At 40.0% G+C, this 16,872-nt stretch overlaps 1 protein-coding gene across 1 annotated transcript in view; it reads left to right on the top strand.

Annotated features, from left to right (window-relative positions):
* Positions 1-11,353, top strand: part of PPARA (peroxisome proliferator activated receptor alpha) — a 99,129-nt gene extending 87,776 nt beyond the window's left edge. Inside the window, exon 8 of the mRNA XM_089680759.1 lies at positions 2,243-11,353. Within this exon, the coding sequence (XP_089536885.1) occupies positions 2,243-2,490 (248 nt within the window). The 3' untranslated portion in view covers positions 2,491-11,353. The remainder of the gene's footprint in view (positions 1-2,242) is intronic.
* Positions 11,354-16,872: the final 5,519 nt, after the last annotated feature.

Below are 16,872 nucleotides of genomic sequence, written 5' to 3'. Positions count from 1 at the left end.
AGCTCACAACTAAAATTTTTGGGTTTTTTTTTTACCTCTCTCCATCCCCAGTCTGTTGATTGGATGGTATTTTTTACAGAACCACAAAATTTGGTGCCTTTTATTTGTGCCTTGAGTTTAGCTTTAAAACATAAGTATTTTTTCTGGTTTCCAGAACTAGGCAAGTTTTCAAAGTTATTGATGAATTTCATCATGACCACCAAAATGTCAATCTCCATTAGTCTGTGTGTGTTGTGGAAGGCAGGTTTGGAGGGTGCTAGTGTTATTGAAATTGAAGGTATTACTGAGGGGATTGAGACTGCGAGGGTGGGACTGCACAGAAAATGGGGTAGAGCTGATGAAGATCTGGATGGGACTGCCCAAAAGGAGAATGTGATATGTGTGGGCCATGGGTGTCACTGATCTCGGGACTGGGATGAAGATGTTGGCAGGTATGAAACCATTATCTGAATAGAATTTGTCACCTTGAGAAACAGGACTTGCGTCCCCATTTGCCTATTCTGGTGGCGACTGGAACATGGCAATAATAAGCTGATGGATGTTTGTAGTCTTTACCTACTTTATCCAACACTAAAAACAAAGTCGTCTTGTCTGTAGATTTATGACTAAAATATTTACCATGATAGTACAAAAGAAGCAAGTTGTGTTTAATTAAATAATATTGATTGACATCTGATGTTTATCCTGTGAAGAAGATCTCTGTGGAATTAAGTGGCATATTTGTCAATCAGTAGCGAGTTTTGATAGAAAAAGGCAGCGAATTATCCACGGAGCCCATATTTGTTGAAACGTTTACAATTTGTTCTTTGCAAAGCCTTCTGAGATCCAAAAGATATATTTTGAGAACGTTTTTAGGTCTGCACAGGACAATGTAGATGGTTTTTTCTTGCTTTTACAATCAACAATTTAGCTGTTGCAAATTATGTATTGGTTATCAGCTGGCACTGGCGATTGTGAAACAAGTCAAGTTTTTACACCTGTAGAGAGCCTCTAATGGGTTCATTTGAACTTGGAAACCCAGATTTTTCGGTATTGTTTTATTGTATTTGTACACACAGGTCCAATACATTTGTACAGTTGGGCATTCCCACCATATATGTCCAAACTTGAACTGCATGGAGAATCATCTGAAACAAGTTGCAGGATATGAGGGGATTTCTTTAGATATTTGGGAAGAGACTAATTACCACATTACCAGTAGTTTTTAGTTAATTTCAACTGGCTAGTTAATGTCAAGGCTAGCTGTCACATATCTGCTGGAGACCGAACTGAAGATAGGGCTCGTTTTGCATCCCCTCTGGAAGTGGTGACCGAAAATGTGAGGACACGGTGGCACAAAGGCCCATATTGCAGGTAGTACCAGCTTTCAGATGTGAGCGTCAGACCAAATGAAGGAACACCGCAGTACCCAAGTAGAATGCAGGAACATAGTCCACACAAGCTGAAGATCGGTAACAGACGGACAGAAAATGACTGAATCAGGAAGTAGAGACAATGTTAGGATACAAGCTGAGGTAATAATAGCCTGGCAATGGGGTACAGCATCATATGGCAGAAAGCAGAGTGCAAAATACAGGCTGTAAAGGACCAGATCCACAGACAAGACAGAGGGCAAGCTGGGTCGCATACAGGAAGGTGTAAGCAGCAGGTCTGGTTGCAGGTTAACATGAACAAATTGAAGACCACTGAGCAATCTCTCTATCTCACACTCCATTTTATACAGGTAATTTGGCTCCAACATTCGTGTCCACAGACCATATAGAGTGCACACTTTGAAGTGATCCTATGTATATAGCCACATACCACAGTGTGTGCACCAAATATACTAGTCTTCTTTTCTGAAATTTTCAGGCTGGTCATGTGATATGCAGGGTCCTCTTCTGCACGGGGTGGTTCTAAATGATGCAGTGATCGCCATTGAAGTGGAAACAGCACAGTTTTCTGCTTCATTTCACTGTGAGTGCAGACAACCATAATGGTGCAAACCCTGGGGGTGGGCTCATGACACTGTGCACTTACAGGTAGTGGGACAGTGGGCATTATTTAGCCCAGTAGAGGACCAGCATTAGATTGCAGAGCAGGTAGTCTGCACAAGACAGCTTTGTGAAGGTGAGTATTGCATCGATATCTACTTTTTTATATTTATAAGTGCTTGGTTACTGTTTTTGTTTTTTTTTCATTAATTGAAACTGGTGTTGGGTTTTAGCTCCACAATACACTTACTCTTTTTCTCTTTTAACAGACCGTCCTGGACTGCTGAATGTCCCTAGCATTGAGAAAATGCAAGAAAACATTGTCCATGTACTGAAGCTTCACCTCCAATCCAACCACCCAGACGACAGCTTCCTCTTCCCCAAACTCTTACAGAAAATGGCCGACCTGAGGCAGCTTGTAACAGAACACGCCCTCCTCGTCCAGACCATCAAAAAGACTGAAACTGATGCCTCCCTTCACCCATTACTGCAAGAAATCTACAGGGACATGTACTAAGGGCTGGAGGAATTGTTTCAAAGATTTATTTTTTTTATTCATCGTTCTGATGGGAGCAAGGTTATACGTAACCATTTTCCTCCTTTCGTGGGTTTGGTTAAAACGCATTCGTGCCTTCTACTTTGCCAGTGCTAAAAGACAGATTTTCCAGCTGTTTTAACATGTCACAAACCGATCTCCTGGAGAAAAAAAAATTTCCTTTTAATCGTATCAGTCTTCCTAGAAAAATAAATCAAAGAAAAAGAACTATATTTTAATTTTTGTCACAGGAGGTCTCCAGTTTTGCAAGCAGTCTAGATTTATAAAATCTAGCAATATAAATCAGGTTTTACTCAGGTTAATCCAAGGAGAGGGTTGTCCTTGGTATCGTGGTACTCCACAGTCCTTTCACTTTCTGACCTACTCTTAGTACATACCATTTCAAAGACTGTCAAAATCAGGAGCCTTGATGTCTTTTTAAAAGCAGACTTGCTATTATGGTTAGATCAAGGTTTGGAGTATCACACAAACCGTTCTACTTCTCAGAAACCATTGTTGCTCACTGCCGTCCTTTGTTTTGTAAAGATAAATTAAAACTTTCCAGCACACATCGGACGTTAATGGCGCTAAATGTTGGAGATTGGGGAATGAAGATACCATTGGCATATTTTTTTTTTTGTACTAAGCGCAAATGCATATGACTGGTACACGGGTAAAGTTGGCTGCTTCTACACAGAAAAAGTTCACTTTTAACGGTGAGAGCGGAGATTCGGTTAAGGCACTATATGATGCATCTCTACCATGGTCCTAGAGATGGGCTTTCAGGCTCCCTAAACTGAGAAATAGAGAATTTTATTACAGAATTTTATGCTAAATACTTAGAAATGTTTATGGAATATATTTGTAAGGTACTTTGATATAAAAGAAAAAATAAAAGTTATTTTGTAAAGCCTGCACACTACAAAACCTACAGCACATGATCGCAAGTGGTAAAAAAGAGGATCTTTACTACCAGAAGATATGTTGGCATATTTTTGAAAAAGAACCACTGCTTTCCCGAAGATCCGCCGGAATTCTATGGGGGGGAGAATACAAAAGGTCACACTAAAATGTACTGAAGATGGATGTATTTTCTATACTTTTAATATTCAGAAACTCATTGGGGGGGCATTTATCAATTCTGCATTGCAAGGCAAAACAGAAACAATAGACAAATTTATTATAGTTATACAACTTTATGCATAAAGTCCTTCCTCAGCTGCCCAATGAAATATACAATTGAGAGCATTTTGTTTTTTTTTTTTTTGTAAGGTGAGATAAATACATATTGATCCTGCCAGAAATCTTGTGAGCTTATAACTTCCTGTGCTCTTGGCCTGTGACTGTTTGTTTATGTTGTTCTGCTACTGAATGGTGATTGAAAGTTGTCATTCTAGAACTGAAAGTGTTACTGGCAGAATTGCCAGGTAAAAATAAAAGAAAAAAGTTAAGGAAAAAAAAAAAAAAATGTATCAACCACATCTATGTACTAGTAAGCTGCAACATATTACATTTTTGTTTTACTTAGATACACTTTAAAGTACAAGTTTACATTTATGCAAAAATCTCCCTATCCCTCACAAAACAATCGGCTGTGTCACTGCTGCGGAGATTCATACTTTTCTCCTCTGACGGCTACAGCCTCACACCTTCTGTAGCACGGCTGGTAAAAATCTAGTGCTCTGCTGCCTGCGCCTGCACAGTAATGCAGACTTGAAAGGGATGTTGCTCCTGCAGTATGGATACATCCCATTGAAGGCTTTGGGATGTTAGTGCTGGGCAGCACAGCACTAGATTTTTATCCAGGTTGGGCTGCAAATGGTCTGTTGAGGTTGCAGCTGAAGGAGAAGGTAGGTACAGACAAAACTGGGGACACAGCTGATCTTATTGAGGAGAATGGGGGGAAGAGGGTTATCGAGTAAATGTGAACATGTACAATATTTTGTGCATCTGTTTAAAGTGATCTGCCTCATCTTCTGTGTAAGTCTTTCAGTTGGCTTTCCAGGATTTCTGGCCCAGGAGTCAAAAAATACACAAAAAAAACCTGTCGATTAAACTTTGCTTACACACCGGTCACATCGGGTGCGATTTGCATGCCATGCGACTTGCAAATCGTATGCCAAGTCGCACCCTATTGTCCGCTATTCGAGCGGTCATATCAGTGCGGTTCCGACTTGGTTGGAGCCGCACCAATTTCTAAAGTAGTCCATGCACTACTTTTGGTGCGATTTGCATAGACATCTGTGTCAGATGTCTTGCAAATTGCAACTGAAATCGGCAGGTCACCCGATTTTGAAATCGTGCAACTTCACTGTAAGACACACAATTTCAAAATCAGCGTTGATGTGACTGGGGGCTTAGTGAGAGGCAGCCTGATTTGCATCTAATTGCATTGCTAATTTGCTTGATAAATGTCCCCCCCATTGGTTAAAGGCTAAGTTCACCTTTAAGAAAAAAAAAAAATCCACATATTTTTGCATGAAAAAAAGTGCATTCATTATTATTATTATTATTATTTAACATATGATTCTGCAAAGCATTGCATCCACAATCAGTGGATTGCAGGTGCAATGTCATGCTTCTGCAGACACTCCCTTCAGCTCTGTGCCCCTACCCCTATTTGAGCTTTCACTTAAAAGCTGGAGGAAGTCCAGTAAGAACTTTGAGTACATCTGCTGCAGTGACAGATGGGATTTGTAGTTTATTCACTCAAAGATCTCTATGAATGAATGCCATGATGATCATAAATGTGAAGTGGGTGCTTAGGAACATATTGCGTGTTACCCCCTTAATATGGGAGTAACATATTCTTAAAAGTAAACTTGGTTTATAACAAAAAGGAAGAACCTTTCAGATATATTTTTTCCTTCCTGATTTAAAAAAAAAAAAAAAAAAAGATATATTTGTTTCCAACCAAGGAATGAAACAAATTGTGTCCTGACAAAATGTAGAACCTGTTTTAAGAGAACAAACTTCTTTGTGTTTTTGGTTGTTGAATGTTTTTCTCAGGGATATTTTCATTTTTTTCTCCTTGTCTTTCATAACCTTACAAATAAGTTAGGAAAGCACCTCCTTAACAAAATAAATCTATACTGTTGTAGACTACCTTATCTGTCAGCCTAAGAAAAGTCATAACCTGTAGAGAAGGGTTTCTCAGCCAAGATTCCATGGAACCCTCAAGTTCCTCATTAGTTTGCTAGGGTTTCCTTGAGTGATGAGCAATTTCTGCCATTCTGATAAGTTCCCACTGACACCATTGTTCTTTTTAGCCATCTGTAAGGGGGTAATTCTTCCTAATGATCACAAATATAAGGAGCATTCTCCCTACTGACCGTCACACTAATGCAGGGGTGCGCCAACCTTTTGAAGAGCGAAGGCTGCTTATGGGATTTAGTAACTGGTAGTGGGCCACAGTGAAATTAAATGGTTCAGAATTTCATTTTTTTAAATTTTGAATAGCATAATGAATGTTTTCCTCCTTCAGCTGCTGGAGGGAGAGAAGAAACTGTCTTTCAGTAGTTGCAGGAGGAAATGAAGAGGATCATTTCTAGTATATGCCACCCCCTGCTGCCTGTCTTGTTCAAGTGTAAAACAGAATATAACAGAGGCCACATGGCCCCTTGGAGGCAGGACTGCCATTGCAACCCCTGATGCTGCATCAGTGGTTGGAGGGGGTGTGGTAAAGACATGCCTCAACTATGGAGTTTTACTGCCCCCCAAACTGCAAATGTAAACAGGCACTTACTGTCCTGAGCCCCCTATAAGGCTGCTTTCACACTGATGCACTGTGGTTTACATGCACTGTGGAAGCTGCTCTTTGTCATAGGCTTCAATTATATTTTGTGGGTGTAGTGCAGCTTCTGAAAGTACGCTCAGCATTCAGGTTGAGCACCACATCAGAGGGCTCTGTGGGCCACAGGTTTATCACCCCTGCACTAATGTAACCTGAGTTGTAGATATATTCATTTTTAGCAGGGTTTCCCTGAGATTGGAAAGTTATTTCAAGGGTTTCTCTGTGTTGAAAAGGTTGTGAAAAGCTACTGTATAGTTGTAGCTCTCCCTATTCATATAGCTAGATGACAACTTTACAAAAACTGGACAAAGATACTGAGATTACTAGACAGATCCTCTTCTTCTTTTTTTTTTTTTTTTTACAGAGATCAAAAAGTTGGTCACTAGAGGCAAGTTCTCAACTCTTGAGAAACATTCTTTTTCTATAAATAAGCAAGTTTTATGGTTTGTTCAGCAATACATTTAGTGGCCTCCTAGCATATGAAAAAAAATGTGTCCATGAGTCCAAAATGTCAAAACATTCATCAAGCTATATATAATGTTTATGGGCTTACTACATTTTAATGAGCATTTAGAATGGTACACTGAACTGGTATGCAGGTTGGTTAGACTGACACTTAAGTCTAACCATTCACAACCAGGGTTCCTGTAGAGGTTGCTAGGTTTCTTGAGCTGTGGCTAAGTGACTTCCCTTCTGATGGTGCCTTCAAATTTCCAGGTCCATCCCCACTTGCCAGAGCTAGTATCATGACACCAATGATAATTTTAACTGACTGTAAGGGTGGCATTCTAAACACCACTGTGGTCTTCAGGTTCCCCTGATACCTGCAAATTATTTAAAGAGATCCTTTGGTATAAAAAGGTCGAGGAAGACCACTTAGTCACCTCTCTCATACAGCAAGGTGGATTTTTAATGTTTGTGTGGTGACCTGCATCATTCTGATCAGATCAATACAGGTTCATTGCTAGAAAACAATTGTGAAGACATGCTGAATTTTTCCCCAAAGTAAACACTAGTCACCACAGTACAGTGCATAGGAACCAATAAAATGTCATGTTTTATGTTGGCTGGTGTGAACAGGCCCTCAATGTACAATGCTGGTATTAGATTGGCATGTTAGAAGGCAGCATACTGTCTTAAAACTTAATACCAACTTTCTCTGCTGTTTTGAGAAATGTGATTTTGTGAAATTGGGAAGGTGTTTTTTCAATAATATTCATTACCTGTCTTGTTGTGTTATGCCTGTACAGCTTTTGCCCAGTGGGACAATTTCAAATTTTACTGGTAGACATGCTGTTTATAGAAGTCTACACCATACAACAGAATATTATCTTCCAAAGAAATCCTGTACACAGCACAAGTCCTATTAAATTTCTTGATAATCGCACAAATGGCTCCAAAAAAATAAGGCAGCTATGCTTTACACTAATGCGTTTCAGTCAGAAAGGCCTCAGTCATGGCTATCTGATAGTTCATAGGTGTCTCCGTTGTTCATAGGTGTGTATTATTTAATTGTTACTCCACGTAATATGTTCAGGGCTTTATGAATGTAGTGTGTTCACTTGTCAGTTAGCTATGATAAAGGTCTTTCTGGCTGCAACATGTTGACGTAACTGCCTTGTTTTTATGGAGCTGTTTGTGTAATAATTAATCATTTATCAAGAGGACTTGTGCCTTTCCTTGGAGGATTGCTTTGTGTATGGGCGAACAGGAGCCTTGAACCTAGCTCTGGAGTTTCCCAACCTCTGGTGCAGCCTGAACGGGATACAGGGGTAAAGGCGCAATACAGAGATGTTTCAAATGGCTTAACAGAGACAATAGGGGCTCATTTATAACAGAGAGCAAATATCATTTTCCGTTCTGTTACACTACGCACTGCGGCCCATCCTGGTCATAAAATTCGGGTTGTGGTGTATAGTCAATGAAGCCTCCTGGAGTTCTCTGTACTTAATGGAGCAGAGGCTCTTCTTCCAATTTTTTTTTTTTTTTTTTTTTTTATTTCTGGATCATAAAGCACTATGCTGTATAATGTTCTTTTTTTGTTACAATAGAGGTATATTACTTTTTAAATGAACCCATCCCTCATGGGCTTATGCAAGAATCTGAATACCCAGTCTTGAATAAGTACTGTTTTATGGAGGTATAAAATTATTATATTTGTCCCCTTATTTAGCTTAAATCTGGCACCTCATGTGGACCCAGCCTAAGATCTAGGTTTTTGTGATAAGTAATCTGTAAAGTCTCATTTACACTGTTGGCTGAGGGGCTGTAAAAACTGCTGGTTGTGCCACCCGCAAACCACAAGTTAACATGGTCAGCAGCTATATTAATACACATTACTGCAGTTGTGGCACTTTGAAAATTATACCATCTGTCCTAGTTGGAAGATGGAATCGCCTCAAATGCGACCCATTAAAGTGCATGGGACTACAGTGCAGCAGTGTGTAATGTGGTGCTGCAGACTTCCAATGGTTGACCCAGATGTTGAAGTAGCGACATACCACTTCCGAGATGCCTGTTAAAGGCCCCTGAAAAACATTCCACTGTGAATCTCTTAAGATGGCCAGTAAACAGCAGCCAAATGCTTAAAATTTCAAGTACTATATTTCTGCTCACAGAAACCACTGAACTTACACTGAGAATGCCTTCACCTGCTTTTCTCTCTTGAATAAAACCATCTTTTTTCAGGAATCACTGGGTCACCATCTAGTTCCTGGACTGAGATTTCAGCTCATAGATGACACAGTAATGTGAATCCTGGTGTCTGTGTAACTCTTAGCTATGTTGTTATTATTATAATACAGGATTTATACAGCGCCAACAGTTTGCTCAGTGCTTGTATTCACGTAAGAGTCCATTCACAGTTAGGCGACTTTGGGGTCCAAAGTCACATGACAAGTCGCCCCCATGTTTCCCAATGGGTAACATTCATATCTGTGTGGCTTCAAAGTAGTTCTTGCACCACTTTGGTCTGACTTTCATGCGACTGGAGCACCATAGCCTTCAATGTAAACCCTCCAAAGTCACACCTGAATGTTCATGTAACTTTGTACAGCAGAAACAATGATGCTTTGTCAAAGCCACACTCATTCAAAGTCCTGTAAAGTCACAATGAAAATCGCAGGCTTTTGAAGTCGCACAAGTATGAATGGACCCTAACTCAGATTTGTCCTTGCTGCATCTTCTCACCATGTGACTTGCTGTAAAGTTACATTGTTGCAGTCATTACTGCAAACCAGGCAAAATCACTGGGCTGGAGCCCCAGGACTGCTAATATAAATACTAATGCTGTGTATAGTGACATTTTAGGAATGTATTCATGCAGAATTGTAAAGCTACAGAAAAGTACATTTTAGGGGCTAAGTTCACCTTTACCAGAAAATAGTCTATTCAGTCAAGGGGCCCTAATAAATATTAAAGATTTTGTAAAATGTTCATTAAAGCAGAATTTCACTGCATCTGAGAATTATAAACGCTATTTAATTCATTTTTAACATTCAAAGCAAACTCCCCAATCCATCAATGTCTCCATACATGCTTTATTTTTGCTAAGAAATTACTATGACCCCCCCAGCATTTATTGCTGGCTGTGGTAATCGTGAGTAAGGGCAGATGATTTATGTAGCATTTATGCCCTGGAATCCATCTGCCCTTTGCTCATGCAGGCAGGAGAGTGTGCTTAGCTGGGAAAGCTCCTCCTTCTCTCCTGAAGAGTCATGGGATGTATGATATAATTTGTCTAGGCATGGAAAGCAGGAAGCAACTGAAGAAATGTTAGGAAAGTATCATATTTACTTTTTTTTATCTATTGATAGGAAACCGCATACAGATTACAAAAATTCAGTGTTGATTGAGAGAGTGAAGTTCCACTTTAATTTTAGTGTCATACAAGTAGGCCATTTGGGTCCCCGGAGGCCTGGATGAAAAACTCCCAGTTAGCAATCCCCACATCCTGCCTTGCTGCTAGGGCATGAAAATCTTTGGCTCCTCGCTTCCAGCATTACAGGAGTGCAAACCAATGGTTTATCCATACAAGTCTATGGGAATGCAAAACCCCTTTGAAGCAGGGAAAATCCAAGTCACAGGCAGGTAAACAGCAGGTCAAATGCACCTATCAATGAATTCTGATCTTGGAAGCATCTCAAACTATGGCATCAACAAAAGTGCAAAGGTCCAAAGTAAAGCTAAATAAGGGGACAAATGTAAATACTCGAAGACTGAAATCTGGGCTAAACAAAGGTTGTATAAATACAAGCATATTCCTGCTTGAGCAAGATCTATGCAGTAATCCAGTAATAAACAACTCCTTCACTTTGCCTTAGTGCAGGAGCTTCCTGTAATAAAGACCGGCCACTGCAGAGCTCTCTCCTTGTGCAGGGTTACTGGTCCTCCTCCTGCAGTTTTCTGCAGGCAGCCTATCATTGGTTGAACCTGTTGAGCCCCTCCCACAGCTCTTCTTTCTACACAGGTCATGCACAGCATAGTACTAACGTCACTATTACTTTTACAAGGAAATAACTGGGTTTGCCCTACATGGGTAATGAGACTAATTCTCAAGATTCTTGCAAAAACCCAATTGTGACTCATCTTTAAGAGGTGATCTTGCGCATTATATAATGGTGACATTGCTGTGCAGAGCAGGGCTACTCCATAATCCTTTCATCTTTGTGGCAATATGGCATCATTTGTACGTAGTAAAGGGAATTCCTATTCGTCTTCCATAGAAAAAGTTATATTATCTTTATTTTCATTAACAATACAAATTCCTATTTCCAAAGTTTATTGATAAAACTTTATTTGAATTGCTGCTTTTACTTTCCATGTGGATTCTGAGAGATCATGCAAAAAAAAAGTAAAACTGTGTTTATGATGGAAAATGTATAGTAGTTAATGTGGCATTGTAAAAAATTAAAACTGTAACTTGTAAACAAAATGTTTAAACTTGTAACCTTTTGGGAGGGGAGGGCATAACCAAAAGTATAAACAGGGATGATGGTGCAACATTTTTTTTCATTTCACATTTGCAGTAGTAAAACAAATGATTTTTAAGAATCTGTTGTTTTGATATTTGTTTTAAGACAAAAGTGTTACCAGGTTTTCGTCTGTCCGTTATATCTGGTCTGGTTGATAGTTCACTGGTGGTTGGGGAGGGGGATTTGCCAAGTCCGATAATTCTCAATGGCACTTGCTGGTGACTGCTAACGATGCATGTTTTGCCGATCCCAGAATCACTTAAAATGTGACTTTTAAAGCTCAACTGAACTTTCATGTCAAATGTGCAGAATATGTTTTAAGTGCATCAAACCAAAAGGTGTGTAAAGACATGTAAAGTCTTACAGTTCATTTTTCTACAAAGCAGGAACATCCTGAGTAGGAAAGCCTGTCCCATGCCAGCATGTTGCATAGAGGCAAATTTGCTCTTGTTGAAGAAGCAGTGGTCACTCTGCAGAGGTCTGGCATGCCCCCTACTGAGTAAGATAGAGAGCACTCAGTAGGGGGTGTGTTGAACCTCTGAAGAGAGACCACCGTTTCAACACATGTATCACGGGTCCTTCTCTACAGCAGGTTGGCAGGGGCACACTTTCTACTGTGGCTGTTTTCTAATCAAAACAAATTTTAAGACTTTGCACTTTGGTTATAATGCACCTGGAATGTATTTAATCAATTTAAACTAAAAGTTCAATTGGACCTTATGTGTACTTAACTAAGTGGTACACTTAAACCTGGATATTTGAAAAATGCATTGCTGGAGGCTACCTCAGTTTACAGCACCAAACAGTGATGTAAACAATATCTCCAGCAATTAAAAATTGGCAGGCATTTACCCATCCCACGTCCCATCCACCCAAATGTCTGCCAAAATCTTGACATGCCTTACCCACTTTTGACAGGCACAATCTCTTTTGAGACCTTGCAGTCCTGACAACTGCAAAGATTGGAGCCATTAGAACACACAAGCTAAACCTCTTGGGATAGGTTTGCCCAACTTAATTACTTCCGTTTTCACTGGGCACTGGTGGGTTTGATATTTCTGCCCTTGTCATATTTTCTGTGGCCTGGGAGGTCACTTGATTGAGATCCCAAGTCTTACATCTGGACCCCTAGCTTACAGTCTTTGTGCTTAGAAGTCCTCTTATACAGCTCTTACTGACATCTATGAATAGTCTGCAAATGTACAGCCTATAGCTTTCAAATTCATCTAGGCAAGCCTGGAGAGTAGAGTATCTTTCAAAAGAAACCTGAACATAAAGAAAAATAAATAAGTGCCACTGATGATCTAAATTGCTAATATCCTGGTTGTCTATGGCTTCAATACTCTGATTGCAGCACAGACTCAAAGTCCAAAACCTGATTGGCACACTTGTTTTGGGTCAGTGATTTAAAGAATTAAAGCCATGATCAGTATTTCCAAAGGAAATCACCAATGGTAGCCTATATACTGTAAATAAAAGGAAAGAACACGATGAAACAAACCGCAAAGAGATACTGAGAACCATTACAAATCCTGTATCTGGAAGAACTGGCAATACCTTTTGGCTGAGGGTGGCTGGAAAAATCGAAATGCGCTCTTAGACCTTTTGCCTTAATAAACAATGGTCTATGAATCTGGCAAGCTGCTGACCTCTAGTATTTTTTTTCACTGGCACTGGGTGACCACTAGAAGAGCTTCCAGCACTGCACCTTTCTTGGAAGATTTTCCTGATTTGGACGCATTACTTTTTGTCCCTTTTTTGGGGGATTACATAAATAATTAAAATAGCATTGTATGATATATCTTGACACACCTGTTTATTTTTTTTTCACTTGATAGATGTTTTGTATGTAGCCACTTAGTTTTTTGGTATATATGTCAATGTAATTGTTTTTAAAGTAGGGTTTAGCATAGCATGATTATTTATCACAGCCTATATATACTCTGGTCAGAGTAGACCTCCTTCAAATGTTATTTTGTGAGACAAATATAATGCCTAGATGAGCCATTCCCGGCAGCCGACAGGTTTAAAAGAATTATAAAAGGAAAAGAAGTATTTGAACACCCTGCGATTTTGCAAGTTCTCCCACTTAGAAATCATGGAGGGGTCTGAAATTCACATTGTAGGCACATTCCCACTCCGAGAGACGGAATTTAAAAAAAAAATTCAGGAAATCACATTGTATGATTTTTAAAGAATTTATTTGTCTTGCACTGCTGAACATAAGTATTTGAACACCTGAGAAAATCAGTGTTAATATTTGGTACAGAAGCCTTTGTTTGCAATTACAGAGGTCAAACGTTTCCTGTAGGTCTTGACCAGGTTTGCACACACTGCAACAGGGATTTTGGCCCACTCCTCCACACAGATCTCCTCTAGATCTGTCAGGTTTCGGGGCTGTCGCTGAGCAACACGGAGTTTCAGCTCCCTCCAAAGATGTTCTATTGGATTTAGGTCTGGAGACTGGCTAGGCCACTCCAGAACCTTGATATGCTTCTTACGGAGCCACTCCTTGGTTATCCTGGCTGTGTGCTTCGGGTTGTTGTCATGTTGGAAGACCCAGCCATGACCCATCTTCAATGCTCTGACTGAGGGAAGGAGCATGTTGCTCAAAATCTCACAATAAATGGCCCCATTCATCCTCTCCTTAATACAGTGCAGTCGTCCTGTCCCCTTCGCAGAAAAGCACCCCAAAGCATGATGTTACCACCCCCATGCTTCACAGTAGGAATGGTGTTTTTGGGATGCAACTCATCCTTTTTCCTCCAAACACGACGAGTGAAGTTTAGACCAAAAGTTCTACTTTGGTCTCATCTGACCACATGACTTTCTCCCATGCCTCCTCTGGATCATCCAGATGGTCATTGGCAAACTTCAGACGGGCCTGGACATGCGATGACTTGAGCAGGGGAACCTTCCGTGCAATGCATGATTTGAAACCATGACAGCGTAGTGTTCTACTGACAGTGACCTTTGAAATTGTGGTCCAAGCTCTCTTCATGTCATTGACCAGCTCCTCCCCTGTAGTTCTGGGCAGATTCCTCACCTTTATCATCAGTGATACCCCACGAGGTGAGATCTTGCATGGAGCCCTAGTCTGAGGGAGACTGACAGTCGTCTTTAGCCTCTTCCATTTTCTAACAATTGCTCCAACAGTTGATCTATTTTCACCAAGCTGCTTGGCAATTGCCCCGTAGCTCTTTCCAGCCTTGTGGAGGTCCACAATTTTGTCTCTGGTGTCTTTTGACAGCTATTTGGTCTTGCCCATGGTAGTAGTTGGCGTCTGACTGACTGTGGGGTAGACAGGTGTCTTTAAAGAGCTCAGACAGGTGCTACTAAGTTAGATTAATGAGTGGAGTAGAGGTGGACTTTTTAAAGGCACAGTAACAGGTCTTTGAGAGCCAGAATTCTTGCTGTTTCTTAGGTGTTCAAATACTTATGTTCAGCAGTGCAAGACAAATAAATTCTTTAAAAATAATTTTTTTTTAAAATTCTGTCTCCCAGAGTGGGAATGCACCTACAATGTGAATTTCAGACCCCTCCATGATTTCTAAGTGGGAGAACTTTCAAAATCACAGGGTGTTCAAATACTTCCACTATATATTCCACTATTCCTATGGTCAATAAGGCCTGCAATAGTGCTTCCTAATGCACATGAAAAGAACTGACAAAAATGCACTGTATGGAAACCCTGCTATTTAGCTAAACCTATGAAGCCAGCATCTTTTGTAAGGTGCAAACATCCAATGCTGATGGGTGACCAGAAAGGTAAGCTTTGGGATCATGTAGACAAAAAGTTAGAGAAAACCATTGCAAATAGATCATAGTGCACGAAGTATTTGTAACTATCAATTTAAAAAAATGTACAGTTGTGTTCAAAATAATAGCAGTCAGACATCAGTAAGCTGATCAATCACTGTTTTTGGTAGAAATGATATTTCTATATGGCAAATAATTTACTTGCAGGTGTAGTAGAGTAATAGAAATCCAACAGACCCAACAGTCATGACATGCATGCTGCTGATTCTGTGTAATTGAATCACTAATTGAAAGGGGCATGTTCAAAATAATAGCAGGGTGGAGTTCTATTAGTGAGGTCATTCATTCGTTGAAAAACAGGTGGCAATTATTGCCCTTATTTATGGAAGGAAGGCAGCAAATGTTGTACATGCTGGTTACAGTGCATTTCTCTCTGAAATTCTGAGGAAAATGGGTCGTTCCAGACATTGTTCAGAAGAACAGCGTACCTTGATTAAAAAGTTGATTGGAGAGGGGAAAACATATAAAGAAGTGCAGAAAATGATAGGCTGCTCAGCTAAAATGATCGCAAATGCTTTAAAATGGCAACCAAAACCTGAAAGATGTGGAAGAAAGCCAAAAACTACCATTCAAATGGATAGAAGAATAGCCAAAATGGCAAGGACTCAGCCAACAATCAGCTCCAGGAAGATCAAAGAAGGTCTAAAGTTACCTGTGAGTACTGTTACAATTAGAAGACGCCTATGTGAAGCCAAGCTATCTGCAAGAAGCCCCCGCAAAGTCCCACTGTTGAAAAAGACATGTGGTTATAATTTGCCAAAGAGCACATTGACTGGCCTAAAGAGAAATGGCGCAACATTTTGTGGACTGATGAAAGTAAGATTGTTCTTTTTGGGTCTAGTGGCCGGAGACAGTTTGTCAGACAACCCCCAAACACTGAATTCAAGCAACAGTACACTGTGAAGACAGTGAAGCATGGTTGCGCAAGCATCATGATATGGGGATGTTTCTCATACTACGGTGTTGGGCCTATTTATTGCATACCAGGGATCATGGATCAGTTTGAATACATCAGAATACCTGAAGAGGTCATGCTGCCTTATGCTGAAGAGGAAATGCCCTTGAAATGGGTGTTCCAACAAGACAACGACCCAAAACACACCAGTAAATGTGCAACATCTTGGTTCCAGACCAACAAGATTGACGTTATGGAGTGGCCAGCTCAATCCCCGGATCTTAATCCAATAGAAAACTTGTGGGGTGATATCAAAAATGCAGTTTGGACTACATTCCACAGGTCTTCTCTATTTCTTGGTTTTGCCTCAATCATCCTGGGCTGGAATATCTGTTCACAGGTGCCAGAAGTTGGTTGACTCCATGCAACACAGATGTACAGCAGTTCTCAGAAACAGTGCTTATACAACTAAATATTCATTAAGTGAATCAAAGGAAAGCAAAATCTTCAAACATTTTTCAGTTTATATAGTGAATGTTTGAGTTTGTAAAGAGGAAAACAAATACTGCTATTTTTTTGAACAGTCTAATATTCACTTTTCTTCAATTTTTTTTAGAGGAACAACACAAATTTGATATATTTTTCTTCATGTTTTGATTTGGAATAGAATGTGTAGTGTTCCCAATGCATTTGTGTGTATGGAAATAAAAGCTATTAGAAGGATTTTGAGCTTTATTCACTTTTTGCAACACACTGCTATTATTTTGAACACAACTGTATATGCACTCACAAACATGGTGAAGGGAAGGGCATGTAGTGTGGTATACGGGCAGCCGATGTGACCACAGGTCCGCTCCAAGGCTCAGGAGTACTGGGGAAGCCCA

This window comes from Staurois parvus, unplaced genomic scaffold (genome assembly GCF_062004578.1).
Source record: "Staurois parvus isolate SC_StPar_1 unplaced genomic scaffold, SC_StPar_1.0 ptg000249l, whole genome shotgun sequence".
Taxonomy (NCBI): Eukaryota; Metazoa; Chordata; class Amphibia; order Anura; family Ranidae; genus Staurois; species Staurois parvus.
Note: the sequence above shows the minus strand (reverse complement) of the source record. Positions and strands in the feature narration are given on the sequence as shown.